The sequence below is a fragment of the Chelonoidis abingdonii genome, chromosome 6 (genome assembly GCF_003597395.2).
Source record: "Chelonoidis abingdonii isolate Lonesome George chromosome 6, CheloAbing_2.0, whole genome shotgun sequence".
Taxonomy (NCBI): Eukaryota; Metazoa; Chordata; order Testudines; family Testudinidae; genus Chelonoidis; species Chelonoidis abingdonii.
In genome coordinates, this window is record NC_133774.1 from 105,845,729 (window position 1) to 105,873,228 (window position 27,500).

Here is a 27,500-nt window from a genome sequence, read left to right on the forward strand (position 1 = left end):
TTCCTTACATGGACTGGGAGTGTAAAATATAGTGCTGAAATGCAAGTTTCCAAAGGGTAGTGTGAAAGGCGAGTTGGAAATTAATTCCCTATGCTGGCATTAATCAGACAGGATCACAAACCTGGGAATATGAGATGGCCCTCTCACGGTCAGATTAGGTATATGATTTACATATGATGTGGAGACTCTGAAAAGGCAGGGCTGTGTACATTCTGGCCTAACGCAGCTGTATATTCAATGGTATTTTAAAAATACATTTTCTTCTAATTAGGTAAAATAATTAGCCTTCATTAAGTTCCTGATCTAGCTTCTACCAGGTCTTGTTTCTACACTGAAGTCAATGGGGCCCTCAAGGACTAATAGTATGCCAGGCATCAGGTTCTAAAGTTAAACTGGTTTCAAGTCAGAACACAACAAACATTTTAAATTTAGAAGGATTCTGATTCTGTGTGCTCTTAAAGGTCAGACATCTGGACCAAGTTTCATCAAATTGACCACAGTATTTTATTCTGTTTTTAATCAGATTGATTTTAAATTGAAACATGAAAAAATTCAGCCCTAAAGAATTCAACCTGGAAAAAGTTATAAATAGTAGAAAAGAAGGGTTTGGGATAGAAATCTCTTTTCAACCTTAAATTCAGCTTTGCTAACGTTGTGCTGTAACATCTGCACTTTAACTGGAAAAATGAAAATGCTATGTTCTTGATTCTATTAGCAAGAACCTAGGATAAGGAAAGACACGCAACCAGATCCAACTATCCAAGTGTAAATACATCCATCTAAAAGCAATCAAAAAAGATTAGTCTTATGGTAGGCAACAATGAAATCAAAAGTTATCTGTAACCTTTAGGTCACCTCAACCTTTTTGTTACATCTCTGAACATAGGAGAGCTACAATTCAATTTATATCACAAATTCAGTGACAGACAGATTGCTTTTTCTGTAGGAGGAAACAATGTTGCATTCACCATGCATTTACATGTATGCAGCTGTGACCCTGACTCTTTCAGAAACACGGCATGGCACTTTACTACATCAAATATGCATTTTAAAAGCATTTTTCTACCTGCTCTGAATTTTTATTTCAGACTGCTGATTGGAAGCAAAAGAGACATTTGGGAAGGGTGGGAGAACATTTTAACACAATAAAAAAATAAATAGTGAGTAGTTATAGAAAATACAGAATAGTCAAATCATTCACTGAAAAGAAATTAAGGAGGTTAATGAGGAAAAAATAACATCAGAAAGTACTGACACATACAACTATAAATATGCTTTTTTGTTGTTTCCACCCCAGGCTTTAAGACAAATTGCAAAAGCAACATTGATCTCAAAATTTTATAGCCAATTTCTTTCCTCTATTCTGTTGACTTTGCTGCTGAAATTCTGTTCCACTTAATTTTAAAATATTCTTTATGAACACCCTTACTATTACTGCACTTTTCCCAGTCTCAAAAGGTTTAGCAGAGATCTGGTGAAATATAAATCAAACAGAATAAACCCACAAGGGAAAAGAAATTATTTTATTTGTGTCTCAAGTTTATTTAGTGGTCAGAAAACTACACTGCATACATCCATCCAAGATAGGCTATATAAACTCAGGCCGGTGAGCTATCTGGCTGCAACACGAGATGCACAATATATAAAGCTTGATATACTTTCAAAATGTGTTATCACCACAGGTGTTCTCTCAATCCCAAGAATAATAAAATTACTCTTAAATACACCCTTCACACATTTATATAGCCTAGCCTTATCACACAGGTTAACAATACAGAAATACAAATTGTTCCTTTCCATAACAAAACATGAAACACTTAAAATTTTGTTGTAAGCTCTTCCAAAGAATATATATCTGAGAAATATATCTTTTCCATGTATCTAATGCCCCATTACATCTTTATTTGTGAATGTTTCACTGTAAGTGCAAATGTATACCAGAATCCATCTAAATCAGTGGTCACCAACTAGTCCATCACAATCGACTGGTCGATCCTGGAGACTCTCCCAGTCGATCCCGATCTCTGGTGGTGCAGTGGGGCTGCTGCTAAGGCAGGCTCCCTGCCTGGCCCGGCCCCACGCCGCACCCGGAAGCGGCCAGCACACCCCCATGGACCCAGGGAAGGGCGGGGGGAAGAGGTCTCAGTGCATTGGTCCTGTCTGCAAGCACCATCCCTGCAACTCCCACTGGCCGGGAATGGGGAACTGTGGCCAATGGGAGCTGCGGGGGCAGTGCCTGCAGAGAGGGGTAGTGCACAGAGCCAGGTTCCCCGCCCCCAGGGGCCACAGGGGGACGTTGGCCCCTTCCTGGAGCAGCATGGGACTGGGGAGGCAGGGAGCCTGCCTTAGCCCCACTGCACTGCTGACCAGGAGTTGCCCGAGGTAAGTGCCACCCAGCAGAAGCCCTCACTCCAACCTCCCATCCTTCCTTACCCATACCTCCTGCCCCAGCCCTGACCCCCCTCAGAGCCAGCACCATGTACCCCCTCCTACACTCCAACACTCTGCCCCAGCCCAGAGTCCCCTCCTGCACCCAGTCTCCCTCTCAGAGCTTGCACGCCTCATCCCCTTCTGCACCGCAACTCCATGACCCAGCCCAGAGCTTGCACTCACTCTCAAACCCCAACTCTCTGTCCCAGCACAGTGAAAGTGAGTGAGGGTAGGGGAGAGCGAGCGACAGGGGTGGGAGATGGAGTGAGTGGGGCAGGGTCTCGTGGAAGGAGCGGGGTAGATCCTGGGTTACCCTTAAATTCAAAAAGTGATCTTGGGGGTAAAAAGGTTGGAGACCACTGATCTAAATTGACAATGTCTACAACGCTGGCCCAAAAATCCTCACCAGCCACTAAAACTCATCCATTCAGGCCTGAGTTAACACATAGGTTTTGCAATATGATGTGAAAGTCACCAAAACCAGGCTCTGTTCCAGAATTGAAAGCCCTCCATGGGTAATGCCTGATCCTAGACCATGGACATGCCAATCTAGGACATCCAACTCAAGTGCCAAAGCCAATTCCAATTTATGAACTGTTTAACAGTGCTGAGCATCCCAAAGTGCCAACTGATTTTAAAGTCAAAACGTACTTAAGGATTTTAAATATGGACTATGAACTTTAAGCATCTTTTGAAAAAAAATGAATAAAAAAATCTATGGTTTAGTCTTTATTCATCATCAGAAGGACTTCATTGATCAAAGACTAGTGAAGTCTACATACTCATGTTTAAAACCATACTGAAAAGAGTCAAGAAACTCCTAACTCCAGTACCAGAGGAAGGATAGGGTATAAGAATCTATGTACTTATATACTATCATGGAGATCAAATGAAAACCTCATATGCATCTGTCAGAATACAGATGTTAAGGACAGTCCAGCATACCTAATCCTGCTGCAGCACAGGGCAGGGTAGGGGAGAAAGAAGACTAGATGACCTCCTGAGGTCCCTTCCAACTCTACATGTCTAGGATTCTATGACTTAAAAACAGAAAAATCTCATTCATTTTTCCTTCACAGAAGAAATAGGCTGATTAGTTTATAGAGATAGACTAGACTATAGAGAATTGAGAGAGCCATAGCTACATTGCCACAACCTCTCTAATAATTTTCCTCAAAAGATGGTAAAATTGGAGACAAAGAAATAATTGGTGAGAGTGTCAAACATTAAAGAAACAAAAACCAAAAGCAATTGCAAGACATCAGGATCTTCAATTTCCTTCTAAGAATTCTTCATAGTGTGATATTACCAAAATAGACAGGCGATAATAAGTTGGTCTTAGTCAACAGAAAATATCACTAAGCCCTAAAGTTTATTTAACTTGTACTATTATTTTGAAAAGATGACAATAATTGTCTATTTCACATTTGGTGCTTCATCAATTCTCCAATGATTTTTACATTGAACATTTTTGCATACCTGACAGCACACTACATTAATATTGTTAAAAGGAGGTTACCCTTCAGGAGTTATTGGGTATACTCTCACTTTTCTTTAGGAAAAAAAATCTTGTGACAGCTTCACATTAACCTCCAGTGCAACACAGTAGTTACAAGCTGGAAATACAGTATAGCAGGCGATAAAATCGTGCAACTAAAAACATAACCTGACAAGCCTTTGAATTTTTTTTAAAAAGCATTCGTTCCTAATGTACAGAAGGGCTTTAAGCCAAAACCCAGAACCTCAATATCCTGAACTCCTGTGTGTTCAAAATTTAGATCCATTTTTTTCCATTTGAATCTACCTCTCCAAGAAATTAACTAGCAGCAACAAAAGCCTGCTGCAAGACGCTGGCTGAATCTACAAGGCTTGATTTGTCATGATGCCTAGTTTCAGTTCTTAATTACTTTAAACAGCTTTATAATTACTGTTAAACACCACCTTCCACACTTCTGTCAGCAGCTATAATTCTTTGTAAGTCCTTCTCTCCCCTGAGGAGAGGGAAGCTCTACATTCTTGTAGCAGCTCTAACCATCCCTTCCCACACTAATTTACATCATCATAATTTTAGACAAAGAGGTTTCAGAGCTGGACAACACTACTAGAGCTGGCTAGGGACAAAGAAACTGGGAATTAAGTGTTCTCCATCTGCACACGAAAATCCTAACTACCACTAAGCTGCAAATTAATTCTCTCCTGATGAAAACTACTATGTCAACAGCTTGCTTTCTCTGTCATAAAAAGGAATTTGCACAGTATTATGGGATTTTAAAAATGTCTGGGAAAGGGGATATAGTGGTGGCCACTGGTAAGTCTACATTTACTCAGTGTTACTATAGAGCTAGCTGAAATCTTAAAGCATTTCCCTACGCTAATACTATATTATACTATCTGTGTAGTAATTTTGGGGACGCATGAACTATATTTATGTGGCACCCAATTTAGAAAGAGGAGATAGAAAGGAAACAATTTGACAGAAAAAACAAAGCTGTGTCCAGTGGTTTAGTGTCACAAGCGGGAGGAAGGCATTCTAGGTTCTATTCAGCTAATCACCACTAAAGGGGATTTCACTCACCATAGTACCCAGGTGCATACTAGAGTTTCAATGTATTCACACACACAAATTAGGATCAAGACGTTCCCCACACTGCTTCTTGATATCTGTTGTCCTAGGTGGGATCAGTTTGGTGACAGACTTCCAAGAGCCCAATGCCTGGCCAGCCACATTTCAGTTCTACTACTAAGGACAATCCTGTGCAAAGAAGGCTTGGGACTGTATTCTAAAAGCAGCAAGACTTGGTCACAGATCACCAGTGTAAGTGACTCCATGACCTAGGAGCTTCCATCAAAAATGCCCAGTCCCAAGTTAATTGGAGTTTCCCCTAAGAAGATTAGTCACAACAACTACAATCAGCAGAGATGGTGAAGCTGAGACACGTCATAGAGAGAGATGGGCTGAGAGATATTCCAAGTCTAGCTTATTCAAGGTTTTAAAATATAATCACCAAGACCTTGAAGCAGTTCCAGAATTAGATTAGGAGCTACTGGAGACTGCTAAGCACTGCAATAATACACTTGTTTATATGCCCTACTAAGGAGATGAGATGCTATGTAATGTATCAACTGCAGTGTGACACCCTTGGACCCCCATATTCACCACTGTCATGTAACTAGGATATGTTTTGTACAAAGTATGCCTCTAAATGTCTTGATCTGCTAGTCAGTAATATCTCATTGGAATGTATGTGCTATCATCGTATGTGAAGTTATGAACTTTGGCTATGTATCTGCTCCTGAAACATGTTGTAAGGCTGAAAACACCCACAAGCAGCTTTCAGGTACAACAGTAAAAAGGCCAAACAATGTTAATGGCTTATTGAGGAAATGCACACAACAACAAGGATTACCCCAGGAAATGTGTACAACAGAAACCTCTCAAAGATAGCACTACACAATGGGAACTGTTTGACCCAGGTCACAGCAAAAGAGCTTTCCAGCAAGTGGAAAAAAGAAATAAAAGGGGAAAAATGACATCATGATGGTACCTCACTCTAGAACAACACACCTGGAAACACCTGCGGGGCAAGGACTGAACTGTGGGAAGTGATGGTCTCAGGCTAGAGGGATTCCTAACCTGTGTATGAAAACCTGGAAAACCCAAGCTGCAAAGCCAAGGCAGCTTATGCCTTAAGAATCTGCCAGCCAGTTTATCACTCAGGGTGAGAATTTGCTAATTCATATCCTACCTATCTAGTGTATTAAACTCAGTTTGCGGTTTTGTTTATTTACTAAGAGAATCTGTTTTGATCAGTTTGCTATCACTTATAATCTATCCTTTTGTAGTTAATAAATTTGCTTTTGGTTTGTCTAAAAATCAATGTGTGGAAATTATAACTTTGGGTAGAAAGCTGTTGCATATTGTTCTCCACACTGAGGGAGGGGGCGAATTTTGAGCTTACGCTATACAGTTTCTGGTGCAATGCAAGATGGTATAATTTTGGGTTCCAAAGTGGGGTGCATGCCTTAACAACTAGGAGAGCCTTCCCATGCAGAGCTGATCTCAGCATCTGGGTGAAGCTGTAGCTGGGTGTGTCCCTATTTATGTGTATGCTGGTGAAAGAGTAAGCTTGGAGAGCTTGGCAAACTATCACAGCACCTTACCACAGTGGGAAAGGGAGCCCAGGCTGGTGGGTCAGGCAGGCTCAGTGGTACTCCAGTTCCAAGTGGAATCCTGTGGGGAACCTGTCACACATGCAGCTTCTAGCCTCTGCCATCAGACCCAGACAAAACATGATGCAGTAGGCCAACCAGCAAGTGACAACTGTATTATGACTGTGATAACATTTCAATATTCTGACTATATGAAAGTGCAGAACAACAACAAAAATCACTCTAGTATTGCTGCTATCTAGACCATGCGGAAGAGCTGATGAACCAAGAGGTCCCCTAGACTGCAAATATGAGTAATAAAAGGCAGGTAGCAGAGGGTAAGATATCAATTCCAACACTTCATCTGGTTGCTTCACCCACCATAACTTCCTTCTTAGCAGTACTGACCATTTTTTTCTAAATCTAACTTCCAGTGATACAACTGGATGCATCTTTCTTGCAGTAAGAAGGACCCTCAAAATTATTCTCTCTCTCTCTCACACACAGGGAAAGTATAGTCCAGGCATGAAAATCTATGTGGTCTCAGTGAATCAGTGTCATCTGATGACTAACATTTAAAATGTTATAAGGCTCTTCAGTACCCCATATTTATGTTACCTGGACATTATCACTGGGATCCTGATTCATCACCACTTCAGATAGTTACATTCTGCCAACCTAGACTCCCCGGTAATTTCTGTCTGTATCAGAAAAGCGGAGTCTTGGTAAAAGCTCTGGTAACTGCAGGCAACTATTATTATTGTGGGACCATATTCCAGGCTCTACAGATCCCAGTTTTGGCAGCACTACAGCACACAGATGCTAGCTCTATATCTTCTGTGGACTAATGAGAATAAAATGAGGTTTTTTTCTCTGTTTCCCTCCCAGGCATCCAATGTCTCCTCTTTTAAGTACTTCCTATTCTTTCAGAGATTACTATGCACTTCTTCCATTAAGATCAGTCAAGTCTTCTACTCTGTTTTCTCCATTTAAAGGAAGGGGCTAATGTTATTTAAACATTTTGACCAAGGATTGAAACCTTTGCTTTTAGGATGATTACTACTCATTAGCTAATGTAAATTCTCCTTTGGCTCCAGTGGCAAAATGGCAGTTTTTGTATTAGAGGATTAGTAAACACTTACATGTGCAAGCTTTTGTCATTTAAATATAGTGATTATTAAAACATACACACTTCGCACACATGAAGCTCACCTGATTGCATACAAATCCCGAACAGCTTCATCTCCATTTTTTCCCACCATAATGGCCTGCATCTGTAGTAATTTTCCAATAATTTTTACCAAACCATGTACATTCCTGTTGAAACACAATGAATATATAACATCATCATCATCTAAAGGACAGTGGATTGACTTCCATGAGAAGTATGATCTAGTTATCCAAGCACAAAACTGAGATCTCAGATCTCCTGAGTTCTACTCCCTAAGCTGAAAGTTACTGCCTCTAAGGCAAGTCACTTAACCTATGTGCAAAGTAGAGATATTACTGTTACATGACTGTCACATTACTTACCTATAATCAAGAATTAACAGACCATCCATATCTGTGAAGCACTTTGAAGATGAAAACCCTTCTAAATGCACTAATTTACTGTTAATAATTTACTCTAATGCAGTTTTTTTAATCATTTTAAAACCAACACAAGTTCCCGACTGCAAGAATAAAAAGGTAAATATTCAGCACAGTATGCACCAATTTTACCACGTTACTTTGATTATCAAGTGTCATGCATCTAAATCCTCCATACTGAACATTAACTCCTAAGAGAATCTCAGGACAATTGGTTTGCTCTTCTGACTTTTGACTGGAGCAGTAAGAGGCCCTTCCATGAAATTGCTTTATCTCCTTCTTCCTACCTTACCTCATTTACTATTCATGAAAACCTACTGAGCAGCAATAGGATTTCTCGAAGTTTTATAGGATTCCCTATAATCTTAAAAAGCTTCTTGAGAGGCTCTAACAGAAACTACAGCAGTCTAAAGAGAGGAAAAACAAGTACACTGCTTGGGCAATCAGAAATTTTTGCTGGACCATGATTTCAATAGTCCATTGGCTGAGTTCTGTAGAGGGACAATCCTGAGTATTCTGGTTTTGAAATCTCTGGAACAAAATATTAATTACAAAAAGGTAAACAGAAATATTAGGAACACCTCAGGTAAACAGAATGAATTTTAAGTCCTTGGTTAAAATAAAGCAGAAGAGAAAAAATAAGCCATTATTTTTAAAAATGAATAAGCAACGCTTCAGGGTGCTCCAAATATATCTTATAAGCTTCACACTGGGTTTTGCCCCAACCTCATTTCAGTTATTACAAAATGAGTAAATATCCACTGGCAGAAAGAGAAAGGATAGTAACTTATCACATGAATTAAAAACCTAACAGAAAGAGAAAAGGAATAAAATGATGTTAAGACATGGGGAGAAATTCCTTTAAACAATAAATGGGGTGGGCAGGAGAAGAAAACTGACAGCCACACATTTTTTGATGGTCTTTCTCCTTTTTTTTTTTTTTTTTTTTTTACCACCCAGTCAGTCTTTGTGCAGTAGGCATCAAGGGCTAGCCCTGTAGAGCAAATATTGTCTCCTTTTTTTTTTTTTTTTTTTTTTAACTGGGAACAGTATATCTAAACAAGTCACTTAATCTGTATCTCAGTTTCCCCGTCTGTAAAACAAGAACAGTAGAAACACCTAACCATCAGGCATATTTAGCTAATTTGATTCTCATCACATTTATACAATGCTCATGCATAGATCTCAAAGGTGCCTTGAAGAAGGCAAGTAAACACTACTATTCTTATTTTACAGATGTGGAAACTGAGGTACAGTAACATTAAGTGATTTGTACAAGATACTTTATGCTCTACACTTGCTTTGTAAATTGGCTCTTAATGGATCTTTGCACATCAGTTTCACTGACACCCACAGGACTTGTCTACACAAGGAAGCTGAACTTATATAGCTATCTAACTAAATCGGTACATCTTTCTCATGTTGGCAAGGCCTCAAACACAACCAGCCTTCACTGATGGGATAATACAACTTATCTTACAGGGAATTTATGGGGCTTGATTAATAAATATATACAAAGGATTTGAGAGTCATCCATAAAAGTTGTTATATTGAGGATAAACTATCATCATCTCTACAGTGCAATAATCCTAAATTCATGTCATTCCTAAGAAGAAATCAGAAACACACAAAATCACTTGATTGCTACACTTTTATTATTTTCCATCAACACTAACAGCCTTTTCAAAATGAATGCTCAGCATAAGTTTATACAACAACTGGCATGAGGATCTAAAGATTTCAGAATCTCCGGAGTAGATTCCTCACCCAAGAATTTATACTGATCTCCAGGATGCAAAGTACAGTGAGTAGCCCATCTCTTCCCACAGATGAGTCTTCTGCACTCCTGCAAAAGATACTATTAAACACTGGCGCAGTTCATTATTGATAGAATCCTACTGGTAGGTATTTTGTTTTTGTTTTTTTAAAGTAAATGGTGCAGTTCTAAGATGTTTGTAATCACTAAAATTACAGGCTGTCATGACTCCTTAGCATCAAAACACTGAAAACCTTACTGTAGAAGTTACAGCTTTATTCACATTCCTGTTGCCAAGCAACAGAAAAAGATGACTGCAGTAGGCTTCTGGAAGTTGGTATACTAGCTGGCAGAGACCGGGAGGAGAGAGGGTCAATTTTTGGAATGTTTAGCCTTAGGGAAAATTCAAGGCACGGTTAACTTACTAGCACACGTCGCTCAATCTCAGAAGAGTAACTATGAAGTGACTGAGCAAAACAAAACAGCAGGCCTCGCTTTTTATAACAAAATACCAACAATATCCAGTCCTAGCTACCACTTGAAATCAGGGGAGGGATGTGTGTGTTAGGACAGTAGGCAATTTATGAACTAAGCCAGAAGATCTCCTCACTAAATAATGCAAAGAGGGGGGTTCTGTTGTCACTGTGTGCATTAATCCTAACGTGAGAAAAAATCATTTAAAAGAACACAAATAAGTATTTATTTAAAATTATTTCCTAAATATGTAACAATAATGGCATTGATTCATAGACTTTAAGGCCAGAAGGGACAATTACGATCATCTAGTCTGACCTCCTGCTCTATACAAGCCATAGAGTTTCATCTATTATTGGGGCACATCCTCAGATGGTGTAAATTATTGAAACTCCACTGAAGTCAATGGATCTATGACAATTTATACCAGTTAAAGAGCTGTTCCATTGTCTTTATGCTGAGAAACAAGGCATGGAAGCCTGGGATAACAAATATTCCTTGAAACAGTGATATTCTTAGGAAAGTTAAAGATACTTCAAGACATTCCATGAAGTCCAAGCTCTAAGTAAATATTATCTTTTTCTAAATAGTACTATGTAATATCAAAGAGTCTAATTCCTAATGATTGTTCTGTAAAGCATTGATCTCTCAAGAGTGTTTTCTTAAAAAAAAACAAAAAAAACTGCCCATTTTAGATTTCTAAGTAAAAAGTGCTGTTAAAAAACCCCATGAGATGAAATTCCATAGGAATATTCTGTAAGGGAGGTGTATTAAAGGATCAGAGGAAATCAGTAGAGCTTTAAAACTGATTGAGGAGGAAACTTATGGAGAAGTGAGGATGATAATTTGAATGTGAAATGATTAGGTGTCACATGCAAAATATCAGACCATGTGAGCTCTGGAGAGCCCATCCCAGAATACAGGCTGTCCTTCGTGGCACATGAAATAGGTAGCACAGCAGGAAGACCAGCAGGTATGCTAAACCTCTGCCAAAAAGTCACTGCAGAAGATGCAGAGAGTTGCTGAGGGCAGAAAGTTGTCTTCTCCACTGTTCTAACACACATCTGCTTTAAACAGAACTGTAAGGAGCCCACCAGTTTTGATGACCTTTCTGCTGGGTCAGTTTCATAGTTACATGCCTTTAAAGACACAGCGCACTCAGTGTTGCAAAGCCCCACAACAAATCTGAATAAAAATCTGGCAGAGAACAGGATGAAGGAACAGCTTGCCAAGGGGCTGGGAGGGTCAAAAACAGATCAATGTTAAAATGAACCAAGAAGAAAAGGCTAGGTTAATCAGTCAACCCTGTGGTTGAAAACATTTTAAACCCATGTACCCTTGTGGTTCGGCTACATATACTGTTTTGCAAATCATAGTGGATGCGGTTTGAATTCTTGGAGTCAGAAGAAAAATGTCAAAATATACTAGATTTTTATATATTATATGGGTTTCATGGGTAAACTGCCAACACAGCCAGTGGTTAACATATCAACCATCTGAGATACCAGTCACAGGCATGGATCTGTTTCACACGCAGGGTGAACAGAGTGGTGTGAAAATGATGGTACAGTTAAAGTCGTTTGAAATATCTTAACTCAACATTCTCACACATTTGTTTTTAACATTAACCTTGACTTTCAATGTCCTGGTTTACACACATTTTCTAAAGTACAAAATTTGATTAAAATTATATTCTATTAAATTATTGCTACTGTAGCAAACTCACAGCCATATAGGAATTTCACAGTTGTCACTAGTCTGCTAACCACAACTAATTAAAACTTCATAGCAGCAGCAAGGATAGGACTGAGATCCTCATGCTCCAAAAGCACACCTACAACTTGTTAGCTATGACACACAGCTGAACTGTTCTGCTTCTATCCTGTAGAAGGCAACATGTGCACACACTAGCCAGTTTCCTGTAATACATATTTACAATATTTTTGTCCAGGAATTCCAATCAAAATATTGTAAACCTGGTCTAAAGCAGACATCCTTGTAGCAAGTTTTCAGAGTAAGCTGATTTTGAATTATCTGCTGGGAATGACAGAAATGTATTTTTTAAAAACAAAGCTGCATTTTTTTTAAATCAGCTGAATTACTCAAAAATGGTTCAGCTGAGTTTACACAAACTTAAAATCACCTTTGGCTGAAGTTAAGCACCCGAAATTTCAGCCTAAACCTAATTTTGTGAAAGTTAAAACGGGTTAGTTACAAATATGTTCTGAATGGCATGGTTCCTGCAACCTTGACTATGGGGTCACTACCATGATCCCATAATACAGCATGGGTGTAGCATCAATTAGTAGCCTGAGCAAGAAAATATACTAGTGTTCTCTATGCCGAAAGGCTAAGGCCTGGTCTACACTACGCATTTAAACCGATTTAACACTGTACCTGTCCACACTATGAGGCCCTTTATATCGATATAAAGGGCTCTTTAAATGGGTTTCTGTACTCCTCCGTGACGAGAGGAGAGCACTAAAATTAGTATTACTATATCAGATTAGGGTTAGTGTGACCGCAAGTTGACGGTATTGGCCTCCAGGCGATATCCCACAGTGCACTACTGTGATCGCTCTGGACCGCAATCTAAACTCGGATGCAGTGGCCAGGTAAACAGGAAAAGTCCCGTGAAATTTTGATTTTCATTTCTTGTTTGCCCAGCGTGGAGCTCTGATCAGCACGGGTGGCAATGCAGTCCCAAATCCAAAAAGAGCTCCAGCATGCATCTGACGAAGTGGGTATTCACCCACGAAAGCTCATGCTCCAAAACGTCTGTTAGTCTATAAGGTGCCACAGGATTCTCTGCTGCTTTTACAGACCAGACTAACACGGCTACCCTCTGATATAGTACACATACAGTGACGGTGAAAAAAAAAAAAAAAAAAAGCTGAACGGGCTCCATGGTTGCCGGTGCTATGGCGTCTGCCAGGGCAATCCAGGGAAAAAGGGTGCAAAATGACTGTCTGCCGTGGCTTTCCCGGAGGAAGGAATGACTGATGACATTTACCCAGAATCACCCGCAACAATGATTTTTGCCCCATCAACCACTGGGCTCTCCACCCAGAATTCTAAGGGGAGGGGGAGACTGCGGGAACTATGAGATAGCTACGGAATAGCTACCCACAGTGCAACGCTCCGGAAATCGACGCTAGCCTCGGACCATGGACACACACCGCTGAATTAATGTGCTCAGTGTGGCCGCATGCACTCGACTTTATACAATCTGTTTTATAAAACTGGTTTATGTAAAATCGGAATAATCCTGTAGTGTAGACATACCCTTAGTGCTAAAAACCAAACACTTGCTATAAATCAGTGGACAGAATAGTATCTCACTGAACTTTGCAAGGAGACTGACAAAATACATCTTCAAACATTATTACATTCATGTACTTGACTACATTCATGTGTTTTTATTTATAGGCTTTTTATGATACTCAGCAGTACATTATCTATGCACCACACAACACATTTATCTCAAAACATCCTTGAGAGATGTTAAGTTTTATTAATCCCATTTTACAGAGGAAGTGTAACAGTGAGGTAAATTGATTTGCCCTTGGTTACACAGTGAATCTGCAGCAGCACAGGGACCAAAAACCAGCTCTCTTGCATCCCCATCAATATTTCCAGAAAAGATCCTAAACATTCCAGTGGGATTATTCATATATGCAAAATTACTCACACATGAAATAAAATGGGACTACATGGGTCAAATTACTTATCAGCTTTATTGTTTGCAGAACTGCTGCATTAGACATCTCTAAGAAAAAACCTGTGAGATACCCCTTTCCTTGTTTTCTAACCTACCCTGACCTCATCCTGGTATGTAGTTCCCACATCAAGAAACCAAGACTTTGCAATTGTTTTTCCTATTTTTAATTCATGTGTTTATTAAAAAGCTAGAAGATATACTGATTCTCTATATTTGAAAATCAGTTTAATAAAAGCTGAAATGGGAGGGGAACGTACGTGTATTATGTTTAATTAGATGGTGATTAAAAACAGCATCTGTCTTTTTACATCAATAAGCAAGGCTCCAAACCTGCAGTGTGTTAGTATGTGCTCAACTTTATGCACCGAAGCCCCAAGGAAGTCCACAGAACTGCTTGCAGTGCATAAAGTACATGTGCACAACTATTACTGTTTGTATTACGCTAGCACCTAGATCATCAGTCACAAACCAGGACCCCATTGTGCTCAGCACTATACAAACACAGAAGAAAAGACAGTACCTGGCCCAGAGAGCTTACATTTTAAGTTTAGGACAAGAGATGGGACCTAAAACTTTACTGATACCTGACAAACAAAAAGCCCCAAATACTGTGAATGAATGTTACCTGGCAGAGGGAATCAGGTTGAGAGCAGTATTGAGAACATAACTGAACTCTGCATAATCCTGTGCAACAAGGGTCACCAGGCCTTCGCAGCAGGCTGTCCGCACAACCACATTCTCATTGCAGCACTTCTCCCAGAGCAAGTTCAAAGCAGGAGTCTGAAATCAAAAGAATGGGGAACAATCATTTAGAATGCTGACAGAAGTTAAATACTATTCACTCTAAGCTATTAGACAAAACCCTGCCTGACATCATCTTCTCAGAGACGCAACTTAAAAGTAAAGAGTAGGTGAAACTAAGATCAGGTTCTCTGCTTTCTTTGGGCATTACCATATTTACTAAACACAAAAGCAAGACAAAGCCAGCCAAACCTCTGTTACTCAATGACGCTGCCAAAATAGGTTATTTATAAAAAATCTCTCTTACTTTGTCAATAAACACCCAGAAACTTCAAACCTCAAAGCAACACTGTCATGTTAATGTCTTAAACATTTTCCTTACCTACACTGCTACTAATACCTTTGTCATAAACAGATAGCTAAGGGTTAATGTCTCTTTCACCTGGAAAGGGTTAACAAACAACACCTGACCAGAGGACCAATCAGGAAACAAGATACTTTCAACTCTCAAAGGGAAGGAAGCCTTTGTTTGTGGTTTTTGGGGTTGGCTTTGTTCTCTCGGGGTTCTGGACAGGACTAGAAATGAAACCAGGTCTCTGCCAATCTACCTGCTACAGTCTCTTATCTATTCATATAGTGAGTAAAAAAAGGCGATCTTAGCTTTTTGTTTGTTTACTCTATTGCAAGTGTGGATCTGGCTGGTTAACTTTTATGTGTGTATTGCTGGATATTTGATTGTGTATATTTCATCTGAAGTTACAGAGATAATTCTTTACTTTTCCTTTTCTTTTATTAAAAGATTCTTTTTAGAGAACCTGATGATTCTTCTTGTTTCCCTTTTTTATCCCAGGGGATTGGATAACTCACCAGGACTGGTGGGGGAGACGAGAGGGGGGAGAGGTAGAATCTCTCTCTGTTTCCTTGAATCTGGTTGCCTCTTGTGGAAGGGAAGGGACATGCTTCTCTGTATTGTGATTTAAAGAGGTTAGTTCAGTATCTCTCAGAATAGCCAGGGAGGAAAGTCGGGAGGGGGAAAGAGAGGAATGATTATTCTCCTGCTTTAAGAACCAAGGGGTTTGGGTTCTTGGGGTCCCCAGGGAAGGTTGGGGAGATCAGAGTGCCCCAAAACACTATATTTTTGGGTGATGGCAGTGCTATCAGATCTAAGCTGGTAATTAAGCTTAGAGGAATTCATGCAGGTACCCAAATTGTGGACACTAAGGTTCAGATTTTCTGTCAAGAAACACCCAGAAACTTCAAACCTCAAAGCAACACTGTCATGTTAATGTCTTAAACATTTTCCTTACCTACATTGCTACTAATACCTTAGATTATTAAATCTGAATGTTTTAATAAAGTCTGAGGTACTTTTTGCTACCAATGCAGTTTGTTTTCCCAAGAGAAATTTCAAATTAATAATCTCTGTTCAAAATTTATTGTTGGAAGCAACATTTTCTCATGAAAAGTTTCAGTTCGGTTCCCGGGCAGGGGGAGGAGGGAGCACGGACAGGATTAATTATGGATGGGGCGAGAGAAAAAGTTTGGAAAAGTATGGAAAAAGTTTGTGGACCATTGCTTTTAGAGCTGCTGCACTTCCAAATGTCTAAATTTGTTACAGATGGGCAATAATCCCTCTGTAGAACTGAAGTGACTTTACAACTCTTTCAACCTTAAGCAAAATATGATCTTTACTTGGAGTTGTGAATACAGGGAAGCTTGATCCAAAATCCACTGATTTAATTGTGTTATGGATCAGGCCCTTTTTTTTGTTATTTTGATGCTACATATCTGTTAATTGGTTGATTTACTATTTACTACTTGGTTTGTGAGCAGAGGTAAAAGGATAATACATGTTTTTAAACTCTAACAAGTCAACACTTTGAAACCTTTACAAAGAGAACACAGAAGATGTAAGTAGAACTATACTTATAGTTAGAAAGTTTTCCTAATACTTAACCTAAATCTCTCTTGCTCCAGATTAAATCCACTGCTTCTTGTCCTGTCTTCAGCTGACATGGAGGACAACTAATCACCATCCTCTATAATAGCCCTTAACATATTTGAAGACTTACCAGGTCCCCCTTCAGTCTTCATTTCTCAAGATTAAACATGCCCAGTTTTTTCAACCTTTCCTCATGGGTCAGGTTTTCTAAACCTTTTGTTACTTGTGCTGCTCTCCTCTGGACCCTCTCAAATTTGTCCACATCTTTTATAAAACATGGACATAGTACTCCAGCTAAGGCCTCACCAGTGCTGAGCAGAGTGGGACAATTACCTCCCATATCTTGCATATGATACTGTTGCTAATAAACCCAGAATTAGATTAGCCATTTTCACAACACCATAAGATTGCTGATTCATATTTAATTTCTAATCCAGGTCCTTTTCACCAGTATTACTGCCTAATTAATTATCCCCCCCCTTTTGTAGTTGGACATTTGATTTTTCGTTCCTATATGTCCTTCCTGTATTTCATCTTGTTGATTTCAAATGAATCCTCCATTTTGAATTCCAATCCTGTCCTCCAAAGTGCTTGTAACTCCTCCCAGCTTGGTGTAATCCACAAATTATATATATACATTCCTAAGAAGTGCTAACCACACAGTTCTCACTCAAACACAACCCAATATCAAGTGATACCAAAACATCCCAATATCAAGAATGGTACAAAAATATTCCCCAAAAATAACAAAAACACACTGACCCCTCTTAAGAGATACAGTCAGGATAACAGTACACAATAAAAATGTTTTAATCAAACCAGCATGTACAAGGTGATGGGTAATAACTAGCCACATCAGGGGGTAGTAATTAACTACGTCAAATGCAGTATGAACTTGTTTGTATCAGGGTATAAAATGTATCATAGAGGGAGTATCTTTTGTCCAGCCAAGGGGGAAATGGGAAGTCCCGTCATCCACTGAGCTGCATTCATTGTCACGGGCATGCATGTCTTAGTATCCTCGTAAAGTCTGCCAGGTGCTATTACTGTGCTTTGTCAATAATAAACTTGCCCTGGCGCCTTAGTACCTTAATGAATCTTGTGGTCATTGGGCAGTTCGCTCAAGGTCTGCTGCCAGCTATCTGCACAGAGCGGGGGCAGCACACAGATAAAAAACACACACACACACAGCCAAACATCTAACCACACAGAATTTTTCATTTCCCGCACAATGTCTCTACTAAGATCACCTTTTTTTATATCTACCTGTGGGCTTTTGTCACCTGCTCTCTTTGAACCTAGCTTAAAGCCCTCCTCATTGGCTGGCAAGTTGGCTCTTCCCCTTCTTAGTCAGGTGGATCACCTCTCTTCCCAACAGTATCCCATGGTCAAATTAAACACGTGTTCAACTTTAAATACATGTGCATTTCCCATATTCATCAATATTACAGCAGTTTTCATTTCAGAGTGTAAATACCTTGAGTGTCCTTCTCACCTAAACTCAGCCCTTCTGAAGTTGAGACCAATAAGCTTATAAAAGTGTAAAGACCATAGAAGGTAGAAAATGAGACAGATTTTTAGAGCAGTCTAGGGCAATTAGATATGTATCGTCAATATAAAATAAAGAAACATGTCCATCAAAATCCCCTACACTACTCTGAAAGAAAATCTTAGCCTACATCCCTGAAGGTTTGTTTCATTTTAAAGACACCTTGCAAAAGGCAAAAATGGGTTTGTGTCATTTTTTTTAAACCGATGTTTAAGATATTTCAGAATGAGGGGAAAGAGGTTACAAATTAAAGAGTTGAGTTTTTTCAGCTTTAGAAATTCATATCTACCACAGAAGATTCTATGGATGGCTAGAGAACTACTAATATAGTGACATCACAACTACATTCACAAGGAAGCAAACCTTGCTTAAGGCCCCATTTCAGTACTGTCTTTTCCTTTCAGTTAAGCTGATTCACTGAGGTACTTAAGAAATACACATTAAGCACATGGGCATGACCCATATGCTTAAAGTTAAACACATGCTTAAGTATCTTTCTGAATAAGGGTCTCGTGGGAGGGATGGGGAAGATAAGCAGTTTTATTCAAGCTCTTAAACTCTATGGATTTTGTTTGTTATTTCTTAATACCAATTTATCTAAAACATTTTAGTCAAGAACTTAAAAAAGAAGCAAAAAAAAGGCAAGACTTAGCATGCCTGATATCTTAAAGGAAAACACATAAAACCCCACCTTTGTAAATGATATCTTTCAGGTCTTTATGTATCCCAAAACGAACAAAAAGCCACAAAACCATTCCTTCCTTCTACCCTTTTACAGGTCACCTTTATAGAAAAGGAAATGCCAACTCTGAGCCCGCTCCTATGGTGCTCTGTGACACTCATCATGATTGGCATTTTCTATGCCGCTCAACTAACAAAGGTTGGACAAACTGAAAAGTAAATTATAGCCTTGAGTCACATTGCCTCATAAGGAAATATGAACCCTAATTTGCTAATCCAAAAGGAAACATTTAGCTACAGAGAACTTAAATTAAATATGTCCTGCAATTTTAATTCTGAGGTCTAACTTGCAAGATTTTAATATACAAACTACAATGATGTATGTAGGGCCATTACATAATAATCTCTTTGAAAAGTTCATTAGCATCACAGATCCCACAACGAAATTCTTGTCTGCAGTGATGCAAATTTTAGAAAACAAAAAACTGTCATCAGCCGAAGTCTAGCAGCCAGTTAAACATTATCACTCTATTGTCGGTTACTATTAGCCACTAGGTCTCAAAATGGAAAAAAATGGTTACCCTTTAGATCACAGAGATTTACAATCTCCATCTGTATGCTCTAAAACATAACACAGCATTTGCAACTTTATTCAACATGAATCAGAGAGTATGGGAGACCACAGAAGAAGCTTGGAATCTGATGTGGGAGAGAAATTGAAAACAAAGTAATACAAACCTGGTCAGTAGACTGTCTGATCTTGTCGGATAAAACATTTTCTTTTAGCACTGCAGCAATAAGATGACCCACTGCCTATAAAAGACACAGAAATAATTAAAATATGCAGCTAAAGCTGCACTCTGCACTACTGTTTGGAAAGGGGACCAAGATCAAAGCTGCAGCTGCAGTGCTAGGAAAGCCAAAGAGCTTGTTAACAACATCTGGATAAAAAAAAGAGATGCCAAACAACAATTTGCTAGAGAAGTCGAAATGTATCATAGAACCACCAATCTCCAGTCTGCAGCAATATCACCTTGCACTATTATCCTGTCAGAAACTAACCTCAGCAGAGCTATGCATAGACATGAGGGTCCATCCACATGGAACAACTCTCATGTTTAGTACCTAAACCCTAATCAGGCCTAAGCAGAAGTTGTTGGTACTTCAGAACAGGAGTGGGCAAACTACGGCCAGGGGCCGCATCCAGCCCTCCAGATGTTTTAATCTGGGCCTCGAGCTCCTGCCAGGGAGTAGAGTCAGGGGCTTGTCCCACTTCACACAGCTCCCAGAAGCAGCAGTAGGTCCCCCCTCCAGCTCCTATGTGTACAGGCAGCCAGGGGGCTGAGCATGCTTCCCCCACCCCAAGCATCGCCCCCACTGCTCCCCTTGGTCGGGAGGTAAGCGCCGTCTGCAGCCTGCACCCCTGACCCCCTCCTGTGCCCCAACCCCCTGCCCCAGCTCTGATCTCCCTCCCACCCTCCAAACCCCTTGGTGCCAGCCCAGAGCACCCTCCTGCTCCCCTAACCCCTCATCCCCAGCCCCACCCCAGAGCCCGCACCCCCAGCCAGAGCCCTAACCCCACAACCCGCAACCCAACCTCCTGCCCCAGCCTGGAGCCGCCTTCTAGCACCCTAAACTCATTTCTGGCCCCATCCCAGAGATCACACCCCAGCCAGAGCCTTACCCCTTCCACACCAAACCCCAATTCGTGAGCATTTATGCCCTGTCGTAGCTTCCTACTCAGATTTGAACCTTAGCGTTCATAAACTGAGAAGCTAGCATGAACCTCCCAGCTCATTACCAGCTTGGATCTGACTCGCTGCACCATCAGGATTCGGAGTACCTGATCAACTCTCCAGGTCTCCCCAATCCTTTTCTGGGGGGACCCCAAACCAGAAGCTCTGAGTCTACCGGCAAGGGAAATCCTCCACTTCCTTCCCCTCCCTCTCCACCCAGACTTTCCTCTCGGCTAACCTGAGAGAGCTGATGCAATCTCTTTACATCACAATACCAAGAGCATGTCTTCCTTATCCACAAGAGATAAATCCAAATACAAAGGAAACAAGATGATCCATATCTCTCTTTCCCCTCCCACCAACTCCGTGGTGCTGCGAGCTACCCTCCGTAGACCTAAACACAAGAGAATCCCCTCCCTTGCTCCTTAACCTACCCAGAGAGAAAACTCAAACCAGTCTTAAAAAGAAACTTTATATAAAAGAAAAAAATACATAAGAATATAAACTCTGCATCAAGAGACAAATACAGGCTATACTTGTAAGAAAATATGAAAACATCTGATTCAACAAGATATCCAATTTAAAACATTCCAGCAAACTCCACATATGTAAATACAAAACAAAACATATAAAAGCCTATTGTTTTGCTACCTTTGTACTTACAACTGGGAACAGAAGGGTAGAAAGAAGCTTGGAGATAGAAAAAAGAGAAAGCTCTTCTCTCATAGCCGAGAGAAAACAAACAAGCAGAACAAACCCCAAACCAGAAGTTCCCTCCCTCACTTTGAAAAATCCGGTTTCCTGATTGGTCCTCTGGTCAGGTATTTGGTTCCCTCTGTTAACCTTTTACAGGGAAAAGAAACATTAACCCTTAGCTATCTGTTTATGACAGGCCCACCATACAATTTCCATACCCAGATGTGGCCCTCAGGCCAAAAAGTTTGCCCACCCCTGCTTTAGAACATCAGCTCTTACAACAGACACTTGTACAGCTATGTTTGTCCACAGAACTCAAAGTGTTTTACGGACACAGCGTTATACTCCCCACTGAACAAGTGAGGAAACTCAGGCAGGGAGCAATTAAGTGACTTGGTCAAAGTCACACAGCAAATTAGTGGCAGGGGTGGGAACAGGGCCACAGTCTCCTGACTTCCAGCCCTACATGAGGCCCACTGCTTCTAAAAGCCACACTGCACAGAGTAGTTAATGCAAAATATGCTTAGTTACCTTTAACCCTTGTATTCAACTTAAGTTGTCTCTTTCGTAGAGATGGGCTCATGCAACAAATTTATATCTGAATTTCAAAAACCTCCAAAGTTCAGGGATTATTCAGATCTGGTGGGTTTTTTATATCCATTACAATAATAAGGTTCATCAGTAAAATTTAGATAGAGGGTTGAATTTTAATTTAATGGAAGATGTATCAAAGTCCCCTAGACTGCTTGAAATTCTCAATTCCAGTTCAGATTTTAAACAACTGCATAGGTACAGGTTTTTGGAGCCACAGTTTTGGATCATATCTCATTCTTTGCTCTTTCTTGTTTCATTTGTGTTGCTGTCTCTAAACGGAAAGTCTTTGTGAGAGATTCTTTCACAATAAAAATATAAAGATGCTTAGGGATATTACTGTATCCAAAAGAAAAGCCGAATTTATTCACTGACTAGGGCAGATCATTAGTGCCTGAGAGGAAAAACTGAGATGCCAGCTAAACGAAAAAATAGCACCTCTATTTCATTAGTGTGTAAAGAAATGATGAAGGGACAGGAATGTAGATTGTTTTAAACATTTCCAAGCTTCCTCTTCCTCCTTTTATAGTTTAATTACATCTTCCTTCAGACACTAGTGGATAGCACGCCATGATTTTATAAATGTAAACCAGTAATAATACTTCTAGTTAACAGTTCACGTTTCCAGAAAACACAACAGCAAATTATAACCAGTTCACTCTGTCCAAGATTACAAGAATGAGGTTATTCAATGCACTCTTTTAAGTATTTTAACATATTTTACCAAAAAAAGAAAAAAAATAGATGAGTTATTATCTGTGTGTCTTGTTATTATGTAAACCAAGAAAGAGAATTGCACAAAGTCAGATATCTAAGATTTTCTATGGAGAGCCCCACACTAGTTAACTGGTTAGATCTGCATGACACTGTCTTAGTGGACTTCAGTGGGCCTTCTGTTCATCTCTTTCCTGGTTATAAGCATCTGTGCTTCAGATATATATTAACAACCCTATTCTTACAGACAGTCTGGTTAGGGTGGGAAAGTTTTATCAATACAGAGGGCTTTGCAGTATACATACAATAAAACTGGTAATATTCTGGGATCAACCTTGCCTCCTCTGGGACATCATTTCACAGGCAGACCCCCTTGACCAAGAAGATGGCCCTCACATCTTTATTCTGGGCTTTGTAAGCCACATTTTCCCAGAGTGCAGCTTTCTTGAGGGGGGTCACAGATAGAGGTGTGGTCATTTATACCACTGGGTCCTGAAAGTTGGCTCCTGATGAATCGACGGCTTTGAAGATCAGGTAAGACTCTGGAACTGGCAACAAAAGCGAAGTGGGAGCTAGTGGAGTAATCAAAGCACAAACACAATACTACCCACAACACAAGGGTCTAGTCACATTGCTTTACGTACATCTCCGACAGACAGAATTACTGTAAATCAGTGTAGCTGGGGTTAAATGTGGAAGCAATGCAAAAACTCCGAGTTGTACAGACTGTGTTCACAGTGACCTGTCCTGCTGAGGAAGCAGGTTGCCACAAAAATTACAAGTTTTGCATGGCATTTCAATTTTTAAGGCAGAGCAACAGAAAGAAGAGAAAGGCAAAGGGAAAGGTAGAAGCTGGTTATAGGTTTCATGGTCTGTGCAGCTAAAAACAGTATGGAAATAGATAATTTAAAAATAATCATGGATGTACGGACGACATATTTTAACCATATTCTATTATTATTCTCTGACCCATTAAAAATAATGGGCGTAGGGATATATTTTTATTTTGCATGATGAGATTTCAACTCTTCCACTTGGAGTTGGTTTATGGCTGTGACATCATCAGAGAGGCTTAGCCAGCCAATCAGAATGTAACTTTTAACAATCAGCACCTCAGCCATTCTCTGATGGGTGCGACTGTTCTCTACTGGCTCCGAATTGCCAGGTGTAACAAGGATCTGTTTTTAGTAGGTGGTAGCTTAAATATTCCCAAGGAATTCCAGAACTACAAGGCATCCACAACGGTCAAAGTCTGTCAAGGCAGGTGGGTGGTTAATGCCATCCAGCCTCATTTAGAGTCTGCAAAGTAAGATGAGAGCTCTTTGCAGTGGTGGGTGACTGGAACTGATGTTTGGTTTGTGCAATCAGGCTGATTAGCCAGTGTTTATTATAAGAGAAAGATCTGCTGGCTTTGATTTTAGGCCTATAATGGCAAAGGAGAAGAAATCTTCTTTTTGTCTTTACTGCAAGGATACAGAGGGAAAGGTATGTGTGTAAAATGAAAAGTTCTGAATGTGACAATTCACCAGGTTAGTATTAAAAAGTTAATTACCTGTGACTGAATAAGCGTGTTGGGAAATTCCAGCCGCTTCTTGATATCGTCTGACATTTCTGGTTCTTTTACATGATATTAATTTAGGTTCTGCAACATAGATTAAAAATATACTGTTTAGGACTAGGAAAGAAGGCATATTAAAAACAAGGAATAAACAGAATAAAAACTTATTACATTGCACTTAGACAGCAAGATCTAAGGATTACGAGCATCGACCATAAGTAGGTTTACTTGTAGGGCCCTACCAAATTCACAGCTGAGAAAAACGCATCATAGACCGTGAAATCTCGTCTCCCCTGTGAAATCTGCTGGGAACGGGCAGGGCTGAGACGCCCCAGCCAGGGCTCCTACCATGAGCCGGATTCCAGCTGCTAGTCCTGGCAGGGCTGGGGAGGGATAGGACTTCTTCTTCCCTTGCAGGGGCCACTCATGGGGCCAATTCAAACCAACCTCTGGGAACCTCCCCCAGCTGCAGGCAGCTCTGAAACCCTGCCCCACTTCCTGGCCCATCATGCCCCAGATAAGGAGAAGGAGTCATAAGAACAGCCAGACTTGTTCAGACCAAAGGTCCATCTAGCCCAGTTTCCTGCCTTCTGACAGTGGCCAATGCCAGGTGCTCCAGAGTGAATGAATAGATAATCACCAAGTGATCTGTCCCTGTCACTCATTCCCAGCTTCTGGCAAACAGAGGCTAGAGATACCACCCCTGAGGCGGGGCGGGGAGGGTGGAACTTTATCAGCTCCACCGCCACAAAGCGCAGCCCCAGCCAGTGCCGCTCCACACCTACCCAAGGTTTGCAGTGTGTGTGGGGGGGGGGGGAGAAAATGCTGTTTCCTGCCTCCTAAACTGCCCATGTTAAAAAGAGGGGGCCTGGCCCCTGGCCTCCCCCGTTACAGCACTAGTGTCCCCCCCGCCACTCCTACAAAGGTTCAGGCACCCATGCGGTTGCCCCCCCATGAGGCCAACCCTGGCCTCGCAAAAGTAATGACCCCCCTACCATGAAACTCTCACATCTGCACCGCCTTCTGCTCTCCAGTTGCCCAATTCTGAAGGCAATGTTTCGATCAGCAGCAGCGCAGAAACAAGAGTGGTAATACTATGACCCTCCTACAATAGCCTCCCCCATCCCCACACAATCCTCTTTTACGTTGGGATCCTCATGGTTATAACATTGTGAAATTTCACATGTAAATATCTCAAACCATGAGAGTGATTTTTAAAAGCCTATGACTGTGAAATTGATCAAAATGGACCATGAATTCATTTGACACACGGGTAAGAAGCAGCACAAGGTTATGTAACTATCCCAAGGTCACATGAATGGCTAGAGTGAGTAACTGAGGCAGGATGTTCCAATTCCCTACCCCCTGGATGAACCACAATGTAGTTACCTGCAGACTAATCCTTGATGTATCATCATCACAGGCATCTGCATGCTGCAAAGCCCCAAAGGTCCTGATCCTGAGAAGTGCTGAGCGCTTACCACTCTTACAATGAGAAGTGTAGATGCACAGCAACTCTCAGAATCAGCCCATGCCAGTGAAGTGAATTTCTATCAAAGGTACTTATATGGCTCTGACTACTGTAGTATCTGTACCTTACAATTTTTAATGTATTCTTCTTCACAATACCCCTGTGAGGGGTGGAAGTCTAGTATCCTCATTTTACCAATGGGGAACAGAGGCAGAGAGAGAGACAAGTTAAGTGACTTACAGGCTATTGGCTTAACCAAGGGACCATTCAGGGAGTCAAGTTACAAAAATTAGTTATGATAGGCGCTGGACTAACAGCCCTGAGAAGTGTAGCCCTGTTCAGAGAAACTGGCACCACTGGGTTACAGCTGCACTGCCAAAAATGTATTATTTTTCCAAAATTTAAGTATAAAACCCACTGGTGATCTTAGGACCCCAAGCAGGGAAAGTAACTGAAAGGAGGGGCACACTAGAAAAATCAACAGAACAATGCAGCACTACAGTCATTGCCGAGCTGCAGATACAGAAATAACAAAATTAGGCCTTGTCTACTCTGCCCAGTACAGTCACTACATACTTTGAAGATAACAGGTACACCAAACTGTTCCCTAGCATCACTGTCAGATTTCACCACTTAAAGCAAAGACAGGCCTACCCAGCACTGGGATATGAGACCAACAGGAAGAGGTACAGGTGATTCAGTTGGTGGCTCTTTTCCTTCTTGGTATTAAACCAACATCCCAGGATTCCAGAAGAGGGTATGGTTTTGTTTTTCAAATGAGATTTAAAACTTGCTGGCCACCTGTGGCCATTCAAGATCCCATGACACATCCTATTCATATAGAATTGTCAACCTCAGTGTCCGGGCCTAATTCTAATTTAAGTAATTACCTACTACCCACCTAAAATTCCAACCTAAGTTTCTATCAGAGTTCACCTCCTAGAAAGTGACACAGAGTAGCTACTATGGACTGGTTATCATGTAAATCCATCCCAGGGGTTTTGTCATTCTAGTGTCAAAAGAATGAACTGGAATGATGAAACCACACCCACACCAGTACAGTCGTTAAAACTTATTAGCATCTTTCATGAAGAAAGATGCCAAAAACAGTTGAGTTCTTGTCACAGGAGACTTGTGAAGAGATCATTGCTGTTATCTTTGAAAAAGAATGATCTGAGGACAAAGCCACTATTACATAAGGCAGCATAAGCGTTTTTTAAATCTGTGCCATATGTTAACAATCATCCTGTGAAAAACTGGCTGTTGTCCCAACCTGCCTCATTTTCAAACACAGAAATATAACTTGTAGCAAAGTCACATCTGCCAATAGACTGAAAATGTAACTGCCCCCTTTTTAAATACATATAGTTGACCTCTCGAGGTCAACTATATGATTTATATAAAATCATACGACTGGAAGGGACATCGAGAGGTCAACTATATCTATATAAAATCACAGGACTGGAATGGACCTCGAGAGGTCAACTAGTCCAGTTTCTTGCACTCATGGCAGGACTAAATATTATCTAGACCAAAGATGGGCAAACTACAGCCCGTGTGTCATTTTAAGCCGGTCCACGAGCAGCACCATGCCTCTTGGCCCCACTCCAGCGCTCCAGCCAGGGCGCTGGGTTGGGGGCCACACCACGCTGCTCGTCCCAACTCCAGCCGGGGAACAGGGTTGGGACCGCACCACACCTG

General features: G+C 40.7%; 1 protein-coding gene across 11 annotated transcripts in view; it reads right to left on the minus strand.

The window, feature by feature from the left end:
• Nucleotides 1–27,500, minus strand: part of FOCAD (focadhesin) — a 211,513-nt gene that overhangs the window by 174,953 nt on the left and 9,060 nt on the right. For 9 of the 11 annotated variants that reach the window (XM_032797567.1, XM_032797566.2, XM_032797561.2 and 6 more), the window contains 4 exons: nt 24,323–24,412; nt 19,772–19,846; nt 14,746–14,900; nt 7,792–7,896 (listed from right to left, as the gene is read on the minus strand). In XM_032797567.1, coding sequence (XP_032653458.1) covers nt 7,792–7,896; nt 14,746–14,900; nt 19,772–19,846; nt 24,323–24,379 — 392 coding nt within the window. In that variant the 5' untranslated portion in view covers nt 24,380–24,412. The remainder of the gene's footprint in view (nt 1–7,791; nt 7,897–14,745; nt 14,901–19,771; nt 19,847–24,322; nt 24,413–27,500) is intronic. The other 2 variants (XM_032797563.2, XM_032797565.2) reach the window with 2 other exon arrangements.